The 20,533-nt window shown below is 39.3% G+C and overlaps 2 protein-coding genes across 4 annotated transcripts in view; one reads left to right on the plus strand and one right to left on the minus strand.

Moving 5' to 3' along the window:
- Nucleotides 1-15,093: 15,093 nt before the first annotated feature.
- ier5 (immediate early response 5) lies at nt 15,094-16,700 on the minus strand. Its single transcript, XM_016542657.1, has one exon. It carries the CDS (start codon nt 16,414-16,416, stop codon nt 15,595-15,597), a length of 822 nt encoding a protein of 273 aa, XP_016398143.1. The 5' UTR covers nt 16,417-16,700; the 3' UTR covers nt 15,094-15,594.
- Nucleotides 16,701-19,136: 2,436 nt separating this feature from the next.
- Nucleotides 19,137-20,533, plus strand: part of stx6 (syntaxin 6) — an 18,881-nt gene continuing 17,484 nt past the window's right edge. For all 3 annotated transcript variants that reach the window (XR_001638782.1, XM_016542654.1, XM_016542655.1), the window contains exon 1: nt 19,137-19,341. Coding sequence is in view for 2 of the 3 variants with exons in the window: in XM_016542654.1 (XP_016398140.1) it covers nt 19,307-19,341 (35 nt within the window). In the remaining variant the exon portion in view is untranslated. The remainder of the gene's footprint in view (nt 19,342-20,533) is intronic.

Raw genomic sequence — 20,533 nt, forward strand, 5'->3', positions numbered from 1 at the left:
TGCCATATTAGCATGCCTGCACCCAGACAGCCTCTGATTATGTTTTGGCTGGAGGCATGATGAAATCACGTGTGTTGGCAAATGTATGTCTGAGCGTTCGCATCTCAGGTGTTGAACCCTGACCTCCGGGGGGTCCTTGGGCTCCTGGTCATGGCGAAATTAAGGGACTGTCTGGTAGGGGGGGTCTGTCTGGGGAGAGATTGATTTGAAGTGATGCTGTTTTGACTGCCATGTAGTTAGCCTAGAGGGAGTGGTTTTTGGACACACTTATAATGAGGGACATGTCTTCTACCTGGCAGACATGCTAATGCAGATCACGTGACGTTAGGTATCATTACCATAAGAGGATCAAAAGCAAAGGGAGCTGTTGTCATCGACTGCGCATTTTTTCTTTGGCACACAACATTCATGACATCATTGGCAATTTCTTGAAAACAGATCAATTTTTGAACCATTACATCGGGTCCAGAATCTTTATTGTTTTATGTAGCTCAATTGGTAGAGCGCGTTCCAAACGGTGCTGGAGTCATGGTTTCGATTCCCAGAGAAGACGCTGTCATAAAATATGTATGCTGAAGTTGCTTAAAGTGTCTAGGAATTAACGTTTCTTGTTTTTTTTCCCGTTCTTGATTCTGGTGACATTTGACGTTCAATCTCCTCCAGAGGTGTGCCTGTACTAAGCTATCACGCTCAGACAAAGCATTCTGGGCAGTGCTAGGTGTAAAGAGATTAAATACCGTATGTGTTTTATCCTCATCGTAAATGCGACTGACTTTGAACAATAAGGCAGCTTGCTGGCAGGAGGTTGGCCCCCTTTGCCCCCGGGGTGTATGTGGGGGTTGGGAAAAGCTGTTGGAAGTATAAGAAAAAAAAAACGAAAGAGGTGGCGGTGGAAGGGGGGCAACCATGCTGTTTGTGTATTGTCGTGACGGAGGTGGTGTGTGACATGAAGGGGTAAAAAAAAGGAGTCCTAGGCATACGAGGGGAGTGGGGGTAGCTGAAGAACCTTTGGCTGGAATGTGGTTACCTCACACGCCCTGCCCCCACTCATCCGTGACCCCCGTCACAGTTCCCGGGATGGGGTCCTGATTTGGGGGATGTGCCCCCTTTGTCTTGAGGTTTTTGTCGCTCTCATTACCATTTGACTCCTTGAGGGGTTTTGCAGCGAATGGAGTTAAAGTTTGGTTCCCCCTAAACAAGCTGTCCACGACATTCCCAACCAATCAGTTCATGCAGAAAAACAAATGGCATCCGAGGACATTCGTCTGTGGCTAATTGACGCAAATTTCACACATTTATGATTTTTTGCCCCTCCTCTGTAGGATTCTGACATCCGTTGAGATGTGTCAGTAGCTTGAGTCACATTTCCGTGTGACTCCTCGGTTGCCTCTTGGGATGAATTTACCAATTGTCTCCTACTTTTTCCCCTCAGAGAGGTAGAGCAGCCGGTGGGCTAATATCTGGCGTACCTCAGGGCTCACTGCTAACCCTCAGAGTAATTGAAATAATAACGCACGCTGCCTGGAGCACCCAGAGTGATTACACTGTTTGGGTTGCTAATTCCACTTTCCCCTGCACGCAACTACAAACACGGTAATGCATCGGCCCGCCTCAGTACTCTTGTTTGTTGTTGTTCCTCAGCTTGACAACTGCGCTCTCTTCCACCCCCCAGGGAGCGTGTGGTGTTCTTGTCTGCTAAATATCTCCAAATGACCACAGCGGTTCAATGGCTCCTTTCTGGAGAAGGGATAAATATGTAGTTTAACACAGCTAGTTGCATGTAGCTTTAAAATTTGTTCTAGTAAGCTATCAAATAACGCTAGTTTATGAATTAAATCACTGTTGTGATGTAAAAGTACTTAACACTGATTGTGTTTACTCCTAGTAGTGTCAAACAGATACTTTTAGCTAGTTACTCCAGAACATCACTCTAATATTACAACATGTTTTGCTAACTTTTATCGCTATCAAACAGTGCAACATCAATCGTTCTTGGTGCTGAATATTTATTTTAAACAGTATGCAACAAACAGAAAGTGAAAGGTTTTAGTAGCATTGCTACATTTAGCTAGTTACTCTTAAACTACCTTTTGCTAATATTTTTAGCAAGACAACTTGCAAATTTGCTGAATTTAGCCTAGCTATATAAACACAAATCTAGTTTTTTCAAGCCTATCTGAATAGCTAGCTTTAAAATTAGTTATAGTTCGATATTGAGGACTGATAGTATATCCTACAATGTTTTGATTATATTTTAGAAAGACAAGCCAGCTGATTACTTTTGTCAGTCTTAGAAAAGTTTGTCGCAGCTGAATTCAACCTAGCTATATAAACACAAATCTAGTTCTTTCAACCCTATCTGCATAGTTAGCTTTAAAATGAGATATATTTACTTTTCAAGTACCACTAGTTTATACTACAATATGTTTTGATAACATTTTTAGAAAGATGAGCTGCTAATTACTTTTATCAATCTTAGAAAAATGTGTTGAAGTGTAATTCAACCTTATATGGAAGCCTGTTTCCACCACTGAATAAAAAAAGGTAATTGCAACTTTTTAGCTCACAATTCAGACATTTTTTCTTGCAATTGCGAGTTTACATCTCACAATTCTGACTTTTTTTCTCAGAATTGCATGATACAAACTCAAAATTCTGTTTTTTTTCCCTCAGAATTGTGAGATATAAACTCACAATTGCAAGTAATAAAGTCAGAATTGCATGATATAAACTTGCAATTCTGACTTTTTTTCTCAGTATTGCGTGTTTTTATCTCGTAATTGTGAGTTTGTCTCGCGATTCTGACTTTTTTCTATAACTTATTTCTTCTCGCAATTGCGAGTTATAAAGTACAGTTCCTCGCAACTGTGAGATAAAACACAGAAATCGCGAGAAATAAAGTCAGAATTGCAAAATATCTACTTTTTTATATTTCGCAATTCTGCCTTCATAACTTACAATTCAGTTTGTGTCACGCAATTCTGAGAAAAAAAGCCAGGATTGCGAGATAAATAGTCGCAATTACCTTTTTTATTTTTCATTCAATGGAGGAAACAGGCTTCCATTACCTAACTATATAAACACAAATCTAGTTCTTTCAACCCCATCTGACAAGCTAGTCTACCAAATACCGCTAGTTTCTGGTTATGATGCGAAACTGCTGAGAGATGATGTTTATTAGCTATTTGTGAAAAACCGGTAAGGAGAGTATTGGACAAAAGTAGTGAAACTTGTGGTGAGACCTAAACAATCACTTGACGATTATAATTTGAGTTGCTACTGACAGGGCGGTAGAAGGGCGGTGCCCACGGTACAGGTCACACCACATGAGTTAAGTGAGCTCACCTCACACAATTGTGTGTTTTTTGCTCGTTCAACCAGTTTAGAGTTTGACACCACAGGAACACACCTTTGCCTCAGGCTCTGACCGTCTCCACATCCAGTCAACAAACTTGTCCTTTCTCTCTCAATCTGCTTTGTTTTGAAGGTTGTGGAGGAGTGGCGACTATTTTGACGTTAGATTACAGACTTGGTAACATCTTTTATTGATAGCAAGTAGTGGGAGGGGAGCTATTATGTAATTGCTAATGTTGATAGTCAGTGAGGTTTGTGTTTCTACTGCATGTCCAGGAGACATGCATCAATTATGAGGTGTGTAATTCAGGGGTCCGGATCGCTGTCGTACCTCCGGCTCGAACCCATGCGACACGCGCTTGTGACGCACAGCAATAACATTAAAACATCCTTGCTCTATCATCCTAATGCTGTTTCTCTCTCTCCGCTCTGTTTACAAAAATAGCAACCGCCATACAGGGCCAGCAGCTCTGCACACACACACACGCTGAAACTGAATGAAGCAAAACAAACACACTCAGCTGTTTGGCACACTGGGCAGCGAGAGGCTGAGGGAGGTTTCGTGTTACTCCCTTCCAAACATCGCCCCACTTCTATCCCGGTTATGTAATTTCAAGGGTAATAATATGGGACAGAGTGTCCTTGCTGTTCTGGACTTATGAACAAACAGATTGGAGGGGTAATGGAGAGAGAAAAAGAGAAAGTATTATCTCTCTATCATCTATCTATCTATCTATCTATCACACTCTATCTATCTATCACAAGTCTTCTACTGTTCTGGACAGATCAAATTAAATCTGTCTGTCTATGCAGATATATAAAAGGGAGTGAAGAGTAGAATAAAGAAAAACATGAATGTGAATATATGGGAAAGAAGAGAGGAAGAGAGGTGGGTGTATGTAAGGGGCCTGCAAAGAGGAAAAAAGAGCTGTGTGTGTTTGGATGATGAATGGCCGGTAGTGTTCGCAGGAGGTGCATGATTACACACAGACTTGATGGTAGAAGACACAGACAGGACAGCCATGGGAACAAATGCTAAAGCTCTGTTACAAAACCTAGTGAGCTCACTATCTAGATTGCATCGTAGACATTGCGCGCTTTTGATTCTAAGGTTTAAATTGATAGACATTATGCTGCCTTTTCAGGTACCTTGTTTTGGCTTATTTTATTACATGCATGCATCTATCTGTCTGTCTGTCTGTCTTAGAATCCATCTCTCTCTCTCTCTCTCACACACACACACACACACACACACACACACACACACATATGCGCACACTCTCACAGTCTGCTACTGTTCTGGACAGATCAAATTAAATCTGACACCCAAGCACCCAAGGATGTTTTTCATACATACAGTAGCACCACCCCTCCACCACGCCACACAAAGACACAAACAAAAACATGCGTTTCCAACACCCTCACCCTTCTCACACACACGTGTGTGGATGCATCCATAAACAAACAAATGAATACACACTTAGGCCAGATTTGCAGCTGATGTCAAACAAGGCCAGCAGACCCTCCCCCCCAACAACAGCCCCCACCACAGATTCACTGAAGTCATGCTGGGACAGCATCTGCCGTCACCAATACCTCCACCCCCCGTTCCTTCAAAATCTCCCCTTCTGCTCCAACATCCCCCTCCACCACCTCTTGTTTCCGCTCCACACACATGCACACACATAAGGTATCTGGCCTTTTTATTGCCCAATTTGTCCCCTATATAAACTGTCAGTCCATTTCGAAATATACTTATTAGCCACTGTGCCGCTGCATACCCTTACAGTACATACTTTGTGGCTACCATTGTACGTGACGTGTCAGATAGTAATACCATGGTACTTTTTTATATACCATGATATTTACTCAAAAAAGCACGGTGGTGATAACATGGTACAGTAATGGTGTCAGATGATTGATTTATAACATTGTACTGGAATGCTTCAAATATTAATTGACTGGTATTTGCAGTACACATTAATGACTAATAAAGTATTATGATAAAAATTGTCATAGGAACTACTGTTGTGCTTTGGATAAGTACCATTTACCATGGTATTGGTTGAAGTTCCATGTAAATACCATGTTAAATGGTACATGTCCAAAATACCATAGTATCAAGATATGGTATCTTTTTTTAATGACTATGGTGCTATGGTACCACTATGGTATTTTGGACATTTACCATTGGCAGTACCATGACATTTTGGAAGTACCATGTGCTACAATATAAAAACCATGAATTGAAGAATTTAAGTACCATGTATATTTCAGAGTACCATAGTATTATACTCTATATAATTGTGTTAATTTAAAGAATACTATGTAGCTGTGTATATCAAATAACAAAAACCGTGTTAGTACCATGGTACTTTTTTGTGAGTCATTTAAAAGATACTATAACATTGTTGTGGTGTATATACTTCAAAGAATACCTTGGTATTACCATAGTACCATGCCCAAAACATGGCAATAACATGGTCATTTTTAAGTGCATGTTATCACACATCAAAGGAAAGGCGATCACTCAATGCCTCTTCTTTTCCGCTGCACTCAGCAACTGTTCTTTTTTTCTGGCCTGGCACATATCTCTATTTTTAAAGCGACACCTTCCTATCAGCCCCAATGGGTGGCCCAGGATTTCCTAATTGTGATCAACTTTCAGCCTGAGCTCTTGCTGGAAGGTTCTGCTCTCTGGCTCAGTTTGGGTCTTGCGTGTAAAATCCGCTAGTCTCCTTAGGCATCTGTTGACTTGGCATGTAGCAGGAAATCACAGCGAGCAGAAACGCGTAGCCGTAATCTGCTGGCCTCCTGCAGGTCACTAGAGCAGGAGGCTAATGGACGGGATTGTGTGACCCGCTGGACTGCCAAGCACTGTGGGAAACACTTTAAGAGGGGTTAAAGTCACTGTTGGCTTTAACCTGTACGTCATACATCAGTGCTGTAGTGTCTTAGACACATATGTTCACTTTTGTTCAAGCGTAAATGCAATGGACACATGAGAGACACACGAGAAATGACAATATCTCCTCAACGGTTCTTTGATAGTTTGGTTTGGGTAGTTAAAAGGGCGGCGCTTGCTCTGAGCAGGTGTCGAATTAGATAAGAACATATTAGTCTATGACGGGAGATAGAGACAACATGTTGTACCCTCTCTTATGTACATTTTTATAAGATAATTTGACCCCAAAATAAAAATTCTGGCTTTACATGTTTGTTCTTCACAGCGAGAGATGTTCTTCTTCTGCTCTTCTCTGTACAATGAAAGTTAATGGGGGCAGGTACTGTATAGCTCCAGAAATTACAAAAAGCATGATAAATGTACTGTGAAAGTGATCGACATGATTCATATTCAAGCTAAACATTAACTTTGTGGGAGGAACAGACCACAGTTTTAACTGTTTTCTCTTGAAAATACAGTGGCCATCTCTATTGACTTTCATTGTATGGAAAAGAGCAGCGTGAACATTCTCCCAAACATCTGTTTTTGTTTTCCACAGATCAAAGAAAATCATATTGGTCTGGATCAACATATGGGTGAGTAAAAGATGACCAAATCCTTATTTTTGGGTATACTACCCATTTAAAGGGTTCCTTAGTGGTTCTTTGCATGACCTTAGGTTCACCTGAGACCATCCTCAGTATTTTTGTCATATAGGGTTCTTTGTAGGGGTGAGCAATTAACCAGTAGAAATTTTGGACTATCGTCTCTATCACGGTTATACACTCACATGAAGTTGCTGTGCTGCATGGTCATGAAAACGTATCATTTGCACACGTTTTTTAAGCATTGTGGTTTAAAACCAATTGATTTGAAGCCATTGAAATGCAATCAGAAGTGAAAGAGAACTCATTTCGCTGTATGTGCGCACTGTCTGAGATACTGTTTCTGAGCGCTGTCAGAGAGGCGTGTGCACGTGAAGACGGTGATCATAGAGTGTGGAAGTATTAAACGGAGGTATTTTTGCCACTTTATAGGCTTTGAATGGTTAAAAACACACTTGTATGTGTCAAAATGTTCATATTTGCAAGTATCCTCATAAACACAGTAATTTAGGTCTTAAGTGAAAGCAAACAGCTGAGAAAAAAACACACAGGTGTAACAGTATATTGGATCCGGGCAGCTCTTAAAGTGACTGCAGTCTAATATTCCTGCTGTCTGTCAGAAATTGTGATATCATAAAGACCTTATTTAAAGCAAGAATAACTATATCATGATATATGTCATTACTGTGAAATAAAAAATCTCATATTGTGATATAAGATTTTGGTCATATCGCCCCACCCCTCGTTCTTGGGATTAATTATATGGTTCTTTGGAGAGCGATTGTTCTTGATGTTACATTACAGGCTCTTCGGATCATTGTTTTGGTTTTGAGTTCCTTAAAAGCACCAGAAATATATATTTTAAGCAGTGGAAAACTATTCTTCCATGGCTTTTGTCAGTAAAACCCTTTTGCTACTAATCTAACCTTTTTTTTCACAAAAAGATATAATTGAATCATGGTTCTCCCGTGTTTGCCAAGTCAGAAGCAAAAAATGTCTGCTCCTGAATGTTTGGAGTTTTCTCAGCAGCAGGCCAGAGAGAGAAAAAGGTGTCCTTTATATTCTCACTGTTTCCATACGGCATATGGTCTTATAATAGGTGAAGCCGCTCGCTGCCTGATCGGAGATCACTTTATTGCTAGAACGTATTGTTGCTAAGCACTACAGCACAATGTTTTCTTTGTTTTGACAAAGAGTACTGATAGTTTAAAGAACTTATCACAAAAAGTGTTGACCAAATTTCCACCAACAACCAAAGTTTTGTAGTTAGGGACATGATTAGCACAGTTGTTATTCATAAAATTCAGATAGGTATGTCTTCATTTAGTAAATGCATGAATGTATTACTGAATTACTGTAAAACTATGCATAGTGTTCTAGCGAGCGCCATTGTGTTTATTGTTGTGGTAGCTGCTGTTGGTTACTGAGCCACTTTGACTCTCCAGCATGAAGTTTTTTTTGTCTCCCTAGTAACATTTGCCACACAAAAACACTTACTGTTACGTCAAAACCCCAAAAACCAGTGGTTCCGACCTTGATTTTTGGACTCATTTAGATATAGAGGATTCTGTGACGCCATTACAGCCTGAAGGCAAAGTTCCCAGCAAGAAATATTTACGATAATTATGACATTTAACGACGAATGGATCTGTAGACGTAAGATTTAATAACTGACAAACTAGAATGAACACCTTGGCTTCGTATCACATTTGGATGTTTCATTTTTAGTGGACTTTTGTGTGAGTGAGTCACTATGAGCAAATAAAAAGTCCTTTGAAGGAACTTTCCCCCAGCCTCTAAACTGAACTTTGACCATTTCAAGGAACTAACAGAGTGAGAAAACTACGGAGGTATTTTTGGCCATGCAAAATTAAATATACTTCCTCTTTTTTGACACAAATTCAGTGGTCAGGAATTATAAAGAGCTTTTAAAGCATTTAAACATTTTATTGGTACAAACCTTCTGTAGTACCAGTTAACCAACTTCCAACTTTCTGATTTGTACTAAACCCCAACCCCTAAGTATGGAATGTCCTAAATGGTCAAAAAATGTGAATGCAACTGTATATCTCACAAATGTGACTGTGTTTCTCACAGCTGTGAAAATATCTTGTAACTGTGACTTCATATCTCATAATATGACGTTATTTCTTATTTTCTTTATCTAAAGTATCTTTATATTTTTTACTCTCAGGCTTGCATAGTTTAAAACCTCAGCAAATAGTTTTAAACTTGCACCTTAGCAACCACATAACAACACCCTAGAAACTGCACTTTAGCAACTCCATAGCAACAGCCTAGCAATATAATACAACCATTCAGAACACATTAGTAACTGCATAGCAACATCCTGGCAACAACCCAGAACACCCTTGCAACTGCTTAGCAACAAATTAGAATCATTGAGAACATCCTAACAATGACATAGCAACACCCTAGCAACTGCAAAACAACATGCTAAAACCACACAGAATACCTTAGCAACTGCATAGCAGTGCCTTGGCAACCACTCAGAACACCCAAAGAACTGTTTAGCAACATGTTAGAATCAATAAGAATACCTTAGCGATGACATAGCAACACCCTAGAAACTGCACCTTAGTGACTCCATAGCAACAGCCTAGCAATGTACTACAACCGCTCAGAACACATTAGTAACTGCAGAGCAACATCCTGGCAACAACCCAGAACACCTTAGCATCATGTTAGAATGTTGGAATCATTAAGCAACAACATATCAACACCCTAGCAACTGCACCTTAACAACCACATGCTAAAACCACACAGAATAACTTAGCAACTGCATAGCAGTGCCTTGGCAACCACTCAGAACACCCAAGGAACTGTTTAGCAACATGTTAGAATCAATAAGAATACCTTAGCGATGACATAGCAACACCCCAACAACTGCAACATGCCAAAAACCACTCAGGACACCTTGGCAACCACCCAGAATAACGAAAGCAAGTTGTACTTGGGCAACAAAGAAGTTGTTTTTATAAAGTGAAAAATCTAGTTACAAGAACAGTGATCACTAGCGTGTGTGTGCGTATAAAGTGCCTGACTAATACTACATTTCTCACTCTTTTGAGATCTATCTACGCCGTGGTTCCTGTTGGAACACATGACCCTCCTGTAGCAACAAAACATGAGAAAGGTACACCAGCCTTTTTTCTCTTAGCAACCATCTGTCTGCTTTAATTGCCCCAAGCTTCCTTTGCTCTCAACATGCCCCGGCTTGTAGCGTTTGAGGAGACACCTAAACGTTCACACACGAGGCCTGTTGTCATTGCAGAAGCCTCACAGGCTGTTTGCTATCAGTTGAGTGGAGTCTATAAAGCTTTCAGAACTGTAATTAAACGCGACCCCACGCCCAACAGGAAACATACATCAACGTGACGTATTGCGTGTGTAGTACGTCTCTGGTCTTCTGGCCTGGTCCAACAAGGTGGACCCTCCCCCCAACCACAATGACACCCCTTTCCTTCACCATCCCAGGCTGCTCCTGTTTCAGGAAGCCCGGCCCTGTCACTGATCCCATGCTGGCATTTTTCCCAGGATACCCCTCCCCCGATCCCATTTTCCTTCCAATCCTCAGTACCCTCCCCCACCCAAACCCTTTCCCCCTCCTGTCCTCTGCCAGTTTCCCAAGATAAACAAAGACTTCAGTTTGTCTGGGCTCCGGCAGGGGTCAAACAGAATGAATAGCGGGGCCACGGCAAGGGCTTTTTCTCTCTCCCCTCCTTGAAAAGATCACTGCCGAATTGTCTTTGTGATTGTGCTCTTGTGGGGTGGGGGGGGCGTTGAGTCATTGTAGACCAGTTTCAAAGTTCTAACTGCTCTGCGGTTACGACTTTTAGTTCCCTGTTTGGTTTTATTGCACACTAGAGCTGGAGTTTCCCTGTTTATTTTTGCAGTCTCACATAAACGACCTAATCTGAGATAATCCGTATTACGTCATGCTGTATTTTGGCATCACTCGCCAATCTCATAAAGAAAATACTATATGCACAAATTTTGTATTTCGCTACACTCTTAAAAATAAAGGTTCTTTGTTGGAATCTATGGGTCTGTGAAGAACTATTACATTTATGGAACCTTCCATGGAGAAATGTTACATTCATGGAACCTTTCATCGCACAAAAGGTTCTTTATAGTGGAAAAAGGTTCTTTAGATTAGATGTTCTTCGTGGTTCTTTTAAGAACTGTTCAGTGAAAAGTTCCAAAATGGTTCTATTGAAAAATGAAAAATCTCTCTTTGGAAAGATGGAAAATGGACTGCAAAAATTTGACTTTTAGTCCGACTTTGCAAAAACTAGACTGGTGTGATTTCAACCAATCTAAATAAAGAAAATATGCTACTATATGCACAAATGCAAAATTATATGTTGCATAGCATACAACATTGAAGAACCATTACATTCATGGAACCTTCCATTGCACAAAAGGTTCTTTATAGTGGAAAGGTTCTTTAGATTAGATGTTCTTCGTGCTTTTTTAAGAACTGTTCAGGGAAAGATTCCGAAATGGTTCTCCTGTGAAATCTCGCTTTGGTAACTTCATTTTAAGAGTGTACAGAAAGCACATCTGATCTTTTGGCTGATGGCAGATGGTTTGCTAGTGTTTTGAAGGCTTCTGATTAGGTTCGGTAATTCCTGCATGCACAAAGCTGATTTGAATGGACAATGACTCCTTTAAGCCATCACGTGATTATGGGAGAGTTCACGTATTGGTTTGTGAGATTATTCTCTGACTCGTCACCCATCCCCCCTTAGGCACTTTTGGAAGAATTCTGTATGCATACCTTCAAAAATGGGTGGATGAGTAACTTGGAGCGTTGTGGAGACTGATGAGATCAGTGACAAATTGCTTTGTGGGTCACTCCGGTTGATGTGTCAATGCGGAGATATCCATCTTGCTGAATGAGTAGTCGAAAGATTTCCTGACTTTCTGTTTGCTTTGAACAAAAGAACTGCTTGAGTAGATCTTGTCTCTACTTGTATCCAGACTGGTGTTTTGTTCAGGCATCTTTCCGCCCTGCTCTTTGGGACTGACCATGTTAAACAGGGACACGGCATGGCTCTTAGCACACAATAAATCACCTAAACACCTAAAACAGTCCTTGACATCTTATCTTTATTGCTTGAGAGTCTCTTTTTGTTGTTCAGTTTATCCTAAAAGCTTTGCAAAGCAAGCCAAGTTGGAGATTTGACACTAAGCATTGAACTTTGGTTTGATATTACTTTTTTAAATGGTCATACTGTTCACTTTTACCTGGCCTATGATAAAATAGACAAAAAATGTCCTGTAGATTTATATTTAAGTGGTGGTATGATATCAGAAAATGAGTTTAAATGCTCCGTTCTAGTCAAGCTACAGAGGTTTAGGAGTAGTCAAGTTGTCTAAGTAAGCGAGACACTATGCCCAATCGAATATTTGCCTAACAAATAGGTGCAGTCACATTTACTGTGAATTTTCACGGGTAAAATCCAGTCGTTTCAATAAGAATCCACGCAATCAGGAATTTCTACTAAAGATTTCCGCAAACAGATTTCACATCGGGTTCAAGTTGGTCACACAGTTTCGCTGCATGGTTTGAAAGTGACTTCTGTGTGAATAGTGCTTCATTCATCAGTGCACTTGAAAATGGACAATTGAAAATTTTGACATTTAGTCCGACTTTGTGAAAAGGAAATAAAGACAAATTATTGTTTTAGTCCAACTAAAATAGCTACTGCACACACACACACACACACACACATATATACATGCGACAAACATTTTCAGATCTATATATAGATTTTTAGACATTTTTAGATCTCTATGTTTATTTTGGATCAATGTCAGTGATAACATGAGCTATTACGTTATTAAAGGAACTACAGAAATGTGAGAAAAAGTCAACCGCAGCCACGTCAGGCCACTCGTCATCCGCTCCAGCTCTGTTACTGTTCTATGCTGGTGTGGTCAGCTGACTCGACTACGGCCAGGATTTGAATGACCCACATTTCTCAAACGAGCAGGGCGAGAAAGCAGCTTTACTCATGCCTTCTGGTCTTTCTCGAGGGAATGTATCTATCAATAGCTACTCATGTCTGTGTGAAAGAATGCGGCCGCACCGGGCATCAAGCTGGTTCTGCTGGATGTTTTTCTTAAATGTTACTCGCACTAAAAAGTTGAACATATTGTTGGAAATCCTTAAGGTATTTATTTATCTAGATATCTAGCTACCTGATATCTACGTGATCTGACCCTTAAAAATCACTTTCCCCCTCATAAAATCAGTGACTTTAAGCTTTCTAGTTATTTGTGACTGTTGAAGGGTTTTAAAATCATTTTATAGAGATTGTAGTTCAGTTTTAAAATATTATATACAGTGTATTATAATTTACAGGATGTTATATTTATATGCTAAATTACAAGTTACATTTAACGTTTATTGTATATTTTATACATTTTGTATAAAAATACACAATGCCGTTCAAAAGTAGGGTCAGTATGTTTTTCTTTTTCTTTTTTGAAAGAAATTAATACATTTGTTCAGCAAAGATGTTAAATTGATAAAAACTGATAACAAAGACTTACACTGACTAACACTTACACTTAGTTTTTTTATTCCGAAAAAATTATAACAGGTTCCTAAAAAACTATTGAGCAACACATCTGTTTACAGCATTGATAATAAATCAGCATATTAGAATGATTTCTGAAGGATCATGTGACACTGAAGACTGGAGTAATGATGCTGACAATTCAGCTTTGCATCACAGGAATAAATTATATTTTAAAGTATATTCAAATAGAAAAGTGTTACTTTAAATTGTAATAATATTTCCACAATGTTAATGTTTTTACTGTATTTTTAATCAAATAAATGCAGCTTTGGTGAGTAGAAGAGACTTCTTTCAAAAACATTTCAAATCTTTCTGATCACATACTTTTGAACGGTAGTGTATATTTCATATAATTAAATATTATAAAGTCATAATAACCATAACTCTAACTATTGTACACTCACAAAAAATGAGTATCACTAAATATGACTTGGAAATCACATTTAAAATTTGTTGATATTTGAGGTTTTCCTGTGACCATGGGAACATTTGAGAAATGTGGGTCATTCAAATCCTGGCCTCAAATCTTTGTCATTTTTATGATTTCTTATCTTTTGACCTGGATGCGTGCTACAAGACAGGCTCATACACTTACCTCAATGACTGCATTCTTGCCTAGTACATGAAATACATTTCTCATAATTACTCACATAAAATGAAAAATGTTTTGAGCATAACGCCTTTTACTCATTGTAAATTATGAATCATATCACCTCTATTAATAATGTAAGACTGCTCAAGTGATGTTTCTACATGGAAAAAAAGGTTGAGAAGTCAATGATTCTATTATGACTGTTCTCTCTTGTAGGAAAAGGCATGTCATGTTGAATAGCCTGGGACCAAAGACAGGCCCTGGGAGAAGAGACAGCAGTCTGCGCTGAAACGGAACCCTGCATACCACACATGCTTCAGGGGTACAATAGCTCTCTTTACAGCATGCAGTAAAAATTGCCTGGAAGTGATGCAGTGGAACAGCAGCTGAACATTCTTGTTCTTCTCAAACTTGTTGGATCACTTTGGTCCAAATACTTTTTTTTGTGGAAGCTTCATTTTAAATATTTAAATACTAACCCTAAATTGTTTTTCATTGAATCTTCTATTCAAAATGAAGTGTGTAAAATATGGTTCTCACACTTCCTGACCAAAGAACTTCCGAGTTTCTTTAATTTTCATTTGCGATTACTGAATAGTTCTATGTAATTTAAATATATATATATAGAATTCAGACATTTAAAATATGAATTCAGGTAAATTGGAACACTTCTGAATCAACCTTGTATATGTAGGCTATGTGTATATACCATATACATATCACAAACTGCTATTTTTGACAATGAAGTAGTGTTATATATTTATATAAGTATTAGCATTTTCTAGTAATCTGCAATTTAAAATTATTTTAAAGTTCTATCACCGTGGGAACCTTAAAAACAGCAATGGGCTGTTATTTTTGAATATTCTAAAAAAAAAAGAGGCTGACATTTGAAAAAAGGTGGATGATGAGGTGTCATTCTTAGTCATGTGAGTCACGTTCTCAACGTTTCCACTCGTGAACACAAAGCACAGAAACTGTGTAATTTCACATTTTTTTAATACGTGAGCACCACGTAAATTGTCATGATACCAAAACACATGGATTCAGAATGCGACAAACAATATATACACACTCGAATATTACAGAATGTACAGGTCTTTTTAAAACAAAGACGTTAAAACAGTGGCCTAAACCTCGTACAGTCAAGTTTGGTGTGATCGACCCTGAATCGGTTCAGTGACAATGTAACATTGACCTTCATGACACATTTGCATATGTTGTAATACCACTCCTCACATGGCTTTATAATGTCTGAGAGTTCAACACTTCAAGGACTGTAGTAGATCCCAAGTAGTAGCACTAGCATTCAGATAGCTCCTTCACTAGAAAGGCATGCCCGGACATCTTACAGGCCAAACGGAGCTTGTACTTTGGTAACGTTAGTACCACTCATGCTTGCTGGGAAGTCCCATACTACGATGTTGGGCCTGACCACGTGTTACCAATGTGCTCAGATCAACCCGGATAAGAAGTACAGTACAGTTAGAAAGCTACTATCGCTGTACTCCAAGGGTTTAGGTTCTTCAACATTTGGTCGCAGCAGATTTGTCCACTATCCTCTGCTTCAGACTCGGGTTTAGCGCCGTCTTTGCTGAGAAGTCCTGAGAAACTGGAACCAAATATCGTAATGAGGTTGGACACGTTACTTGTGTCCATCTCCTCGGCTTCCTCACCCTCTTTAGCGTTTGAGGAAGCAACTTTGGTCTTTTTTTGAGGCGAATCGCCACTTTCCGACTCCTCCGCGCTTCTTTTCCTGTTTGAACAAACGTGCGTTTTGGGTGGTTGATGTGATTCCCCGTTCGCTTCAGGCGTTGAGTCGAGTTCTGCTAATGCACTGTCTGAGGGACTCTCCTTGGGTTCGTTAATGGTTTCCTGCAGTGTTTCAGATGAAACCTTTGCCACAGAGTCCTGCGAAGAGTTTTGGTTTTGCTCTTGTTGTAAAGTGGAAGTACAATCCGCCTGGTCTGATTTCACCTCATCGTCGTTTTCGCGATATTCCCGCTCTTTCTCGGGCCGCTCGTTCTTTTGAGGTTCCTCTGAGCTCTCTACTCGGTCACATTCCGTTGTAGAGGGAGGGAATTTCTCCCGCTCTGTGTCCGTAATGTCCCATTCGCGCTCGCTCTGAGCAGCGTTCAGACACGCGCCGCTGTAGTAGTCGCTCAGATAGACCTGGCGCGCGCTGCGAAGGACCAGCGAAACCAGGAGGTTTTTATGCAGTTTAATGCCGCCTCGTTGAACGCGCGAGTTGTAGATTTTCCCTAAGGAAATACTCATAATCCGATGGGCTTCCACTTTGTATTCCATGGCTGGAATGGATATGGTAAAGTTCACAGAGGTACAAAGTTCGCCGGGCGTTCCGCGTTTGATTCTCCTCAAACAGCTATTGCGAATTGGCCCCCGGCTCGGAAACGCGTTAATAAATAACGTCCAAGTAGTCTTTTCCTCCCGTAGATCAAATCGTCCAGTATTTTGTTGACACAATCCTCATTCTCGTTCACAAAATACAATATTTGTATTATTGGGTGAGTGTAGGAGTTTTGAATACCTCACACATTCTTTCCAGCACCCAACAATGGTCTAGGGAGGAATGAGACTGATTCTATTTTTAACTTGCTTTTATACTTCAGCGTCAGCAGCTACACTAGCCAATCACGTCTCGAGTTGCGTTCTGCCAGGGTTGTGAATCACACCCCGCCAAATAAGCGATGACCAATGGGAGAGCGCAGTGGCGATGAGTCATATTTAAATACTAACGTGGGAGAACTGTTTAAAGGGATAGAATTGTTTTCACTCTAAAATAGCCAGATATTTTTACAACTCATTGTGTTTGTTCAGCTATTTTGATTTATAAAACTAAGACGAACTATATTTAAAACACAACATAATTTTTGTAACGAATAACAAGCCAAAATCGACATATACAAGACACTAACTCGTGTTTTTACAGATTATGTAGCATATTTAGGGTAGGCTCCTTGTTTCATATATTTAGTCTCTAAAATAGATTTTAAATATCCACATTACTGTATTATTGTTTTTATGTTGTACACGGTTTCCGCATAGCAGCTCATCTCGTTCTATGTTCAGAAAAACGTGCACTTCCCCTTTAATTCTTTTCAACTGACTTCCTCGACTGATGTAATGGTTTGTCTGCTACAGTCGTGTCACATGACTCTATTGTGCAAATCCACTGCGGTGTCTGGGCAAATGTGAATGGAGCTGTTAGTGGGGGGAAGGGCAATGTTTTGTTTGAAGAAACAGTTAGCCGCTACTCATGAACGACAATGAATAGTGTGGGAGATTTGACCCTGAATTGATGATAGTGCTTCTGAGTGGCGATGCTTTCATTATTTATATGTCATTTTTTAAGTTAGCAATCCGTGTGCGCTGGTTTGTGAGTTCGCCTGCATTAAGATGTGGGTCATAAACAAACCTGACAGGAAGAGCGCGCTATGACGTAAGACACTTTCAGAGATTGTTTATCTAAATATAAACGATCACAGTCATCGTGGCTACCGCAAGAACATCTGAGAAATCCTTTGCTTCCACTGCGTCGAGCCGTGTTTCAGATTAAGAAGAATGTATTATTGATAGACAAGAACAAATGGAATAAAGCCATAATACTGTTATTTAAATCAGAATCCAGCTGTGTTTATGCTGTGGTTAGTAAAGGGATACAACACAAGGTCCATATAAAATAATGTAGGCTATCCTTATCTATTCCCAGCTTTTCAATTGCAGGTCTGCTTGTTGATGGGAAACTGGCAACTGATACTATAAATAAAACCAGAGTTGATTAATAATTTATGCAGCTTTACTTACTAAGCTGAAGTGTTTCCAGCTGGTTTGCTGGTTTTACATCATACACAGCGTCTGCTTACCAGTGGATAGCACTGGTGTAGATAGTCAGCTAATGAGAAGGCAGTGCGCTGTGTTGAATAATGCATGAAGCACTGTTTTAGAAGGAAGACGAGGCGCAAAGCTACGCTTATTAAGAGAAAACAGTGGCAGACTCCTAGTTGTGGCCTTTTTCTATTATTTTAGATTATTTCAAATGTTATTATTGTTGTTGTTGTTATTAATCAATTTTAATTTTTAACATTTTTTGGGAATAGTTTAATTCATGTAATGTATTAAGGTAAATTCTAGAGTTCAATTAAAAAGAAGAAGAAAAAGTACACTGGTGGCACCATAGAACAATAAGTATCAGCTGGTAATACCTCATATATACTATTGTATGGAAATTTTGAGAAAATGTATATAAAAAAAATAATAGAGCTTTTTTAGACATGTACCACGATACTATCATGATACAAAATTTTCTGAATTTCAAAATGGTATCACCATTAGATATCATCACAATAGCATGGTATTACCACAGTACGTTTTAGTGTATAAGACAAGATAAGTAAAACAAAACATAATAATAATAATAATAATGATGATGAGACGATGTTGATGATAATAATAATAATTATTATTATTATTATTAAATTATGAATAATTATTACATTACATTTTAAATATATTTTAATTTAATAAATAATAATAATTATTATAATAATTATATAGCAGTGTACACTATATCAGTATCAAATAATAATAATTTATTGCCTTAGATGCTATAGAGTTGTTTAAATGCATGTCACTACATATTTATTATTACTCATAACAATAATAATATAATGTTCCATAATAGTGTATAATATACTATAGAATTATTAAATTATAACAGAATAAAGTAATATTGACTGGGATGATATAGTGGTGTTGAAATTGTAACTACATTTCTACATTTATATATCAGAATCTGAATTAAACAAGCTAATAAATAACTGTGTGTGTATGTTTATAATTACAATCTTGCTTTTATACACATTTGAACATATCTGTGGCAATATTGCTTGGTTCTTTTACTGCAACAAACCAAAACAACCCACGCAGAGCACGCCGGTTTTTGTTTACCAGGAAGCGCGTATGCGTTCGTGTGTGTGTGTGTGTGTGTGTGTGTGTGTGTCTAGACGCTGAAGGACCCGGATGTGATTCCGCCGAGCAATGGCGGCTGAGCGGATCCGGGCTCCGTCCCACATGTAAACAACACATTAAGCGCTCTCCTTTGTTTAAGAAGAGCAAAACCAGCCGCGATCAGGAGCATGAGCTTATCGCACAAGAATCGACTCATCTGAGCACCAAAATGTCGATGGAAGATCCGTTTTTCGTGGTGAAAGGGTGAGTTTATGGCTTAGATCGGTGACTGTGGGCGAATATCGGGTAACTTAGAAAGGAGAAAGCGAATTATTAGCTAAAAGTTTTTTCTTATGATTAAACTTTTCTGTTTACCAATGTTAGCATTGTGCACGAACGCTTTGGGAGGTAGTGTGTCACTACGCTTTAAACAGCTGTTTCATCGAGAGCGTTATCATGTTGCCATGGCAACCGTTATTATCGATTTTCCCACCATTGTATCATGCCATTAATCGATATCCGTGTCGTGTTCCTTTATAGTGGTATTGTTGTGTGGTACCAGACATCTGGGGTGTATTCCAGGGTCCCGTTTCAGAAAGGAGGTCAAGTGAAATCTCTGAGTATGTTAAACCTGAAATGAGGGGAACTCTGGGTTTTCCGTTTCAGAATGGGAGGTATGTCAAACCCGAGAAAGCAGGGTAAATCAAGCCCGTTTCTGAAAGGGAGGTTATACTCAGAGTCCGTTGCCATGGTAACTTACTCTGTGAACCTAACCTGGGGCCTGTACCATGAAGCCAGATTAGCTGGCTACAGTGGCTAGCCAGGTAAGTTTCAGTTTAGTTTGCACCAATCCTGGGTTTTAGGTACCATGAAAGTGACTTGGCTTTTAGCGGCATTCATTGCCTTAGTAACTCACACTCCACAGCTAACCTGCTCTAGGGCAGGTTATGTTCTGGTTTAGAGATCTCAAAGTGAAATTTGACCAATCAGCTTCAAGCAAAGTGACGCATCTCTGATGCAATAAAGCCACTCCCCCAGTTTCTCTTTTCTCTCAAGAAGTGAATCACAGTTTCAAGGCATCTGATTGGCTGTTCATTACTGATGTCACTCTTTCATGTGGACGTGCTCCATTAACTCAGAAAGTTGATGATGAGCTTCATTGTACCAACAAAGCCGGATTGGACTGGTTTGGTTTTGTCAACTCAAAACTAATCCTATAACCCAGAGTTTGTTCAGCCACCATCATGGTACAGGCCCCTGGTCAGGAGCAGGTTTTCTTCGGTAAACCCAGTTTCTTTTGGTCTCCTCCCCCTTTTTAAAGCGCAAGCGATTTTAAAGGGGTCATATGATGTTGCTAAAAAGAACATTATTTTGTGTATTTGGTGTAATGAAATGTGTTTATGCGGTTTAAGGTAAAAAAAAACATTATTTTCCACATACTGTACATTATTGTGTC

This window comes from Sinocyclocheilus rhinocerous, unplaced genomic scaffold (genome assembly GCF_001515625.1).
Source record: "Sinocyclocheilus rhinocerous isolate Xijiao unplaced genomic scaffold, SAMN03320098_v1.1 scaffold4355, whole genome shotgun sequence".
NCBI classification, from domain to species: domain Eukaryota; kingdom Metazoa; phylum Chordata; class Actinopteri; order Cypriniformes; family Cyprinidae; genus Sinocyclocheilus; species Sinocyclocheilus rhinocerous.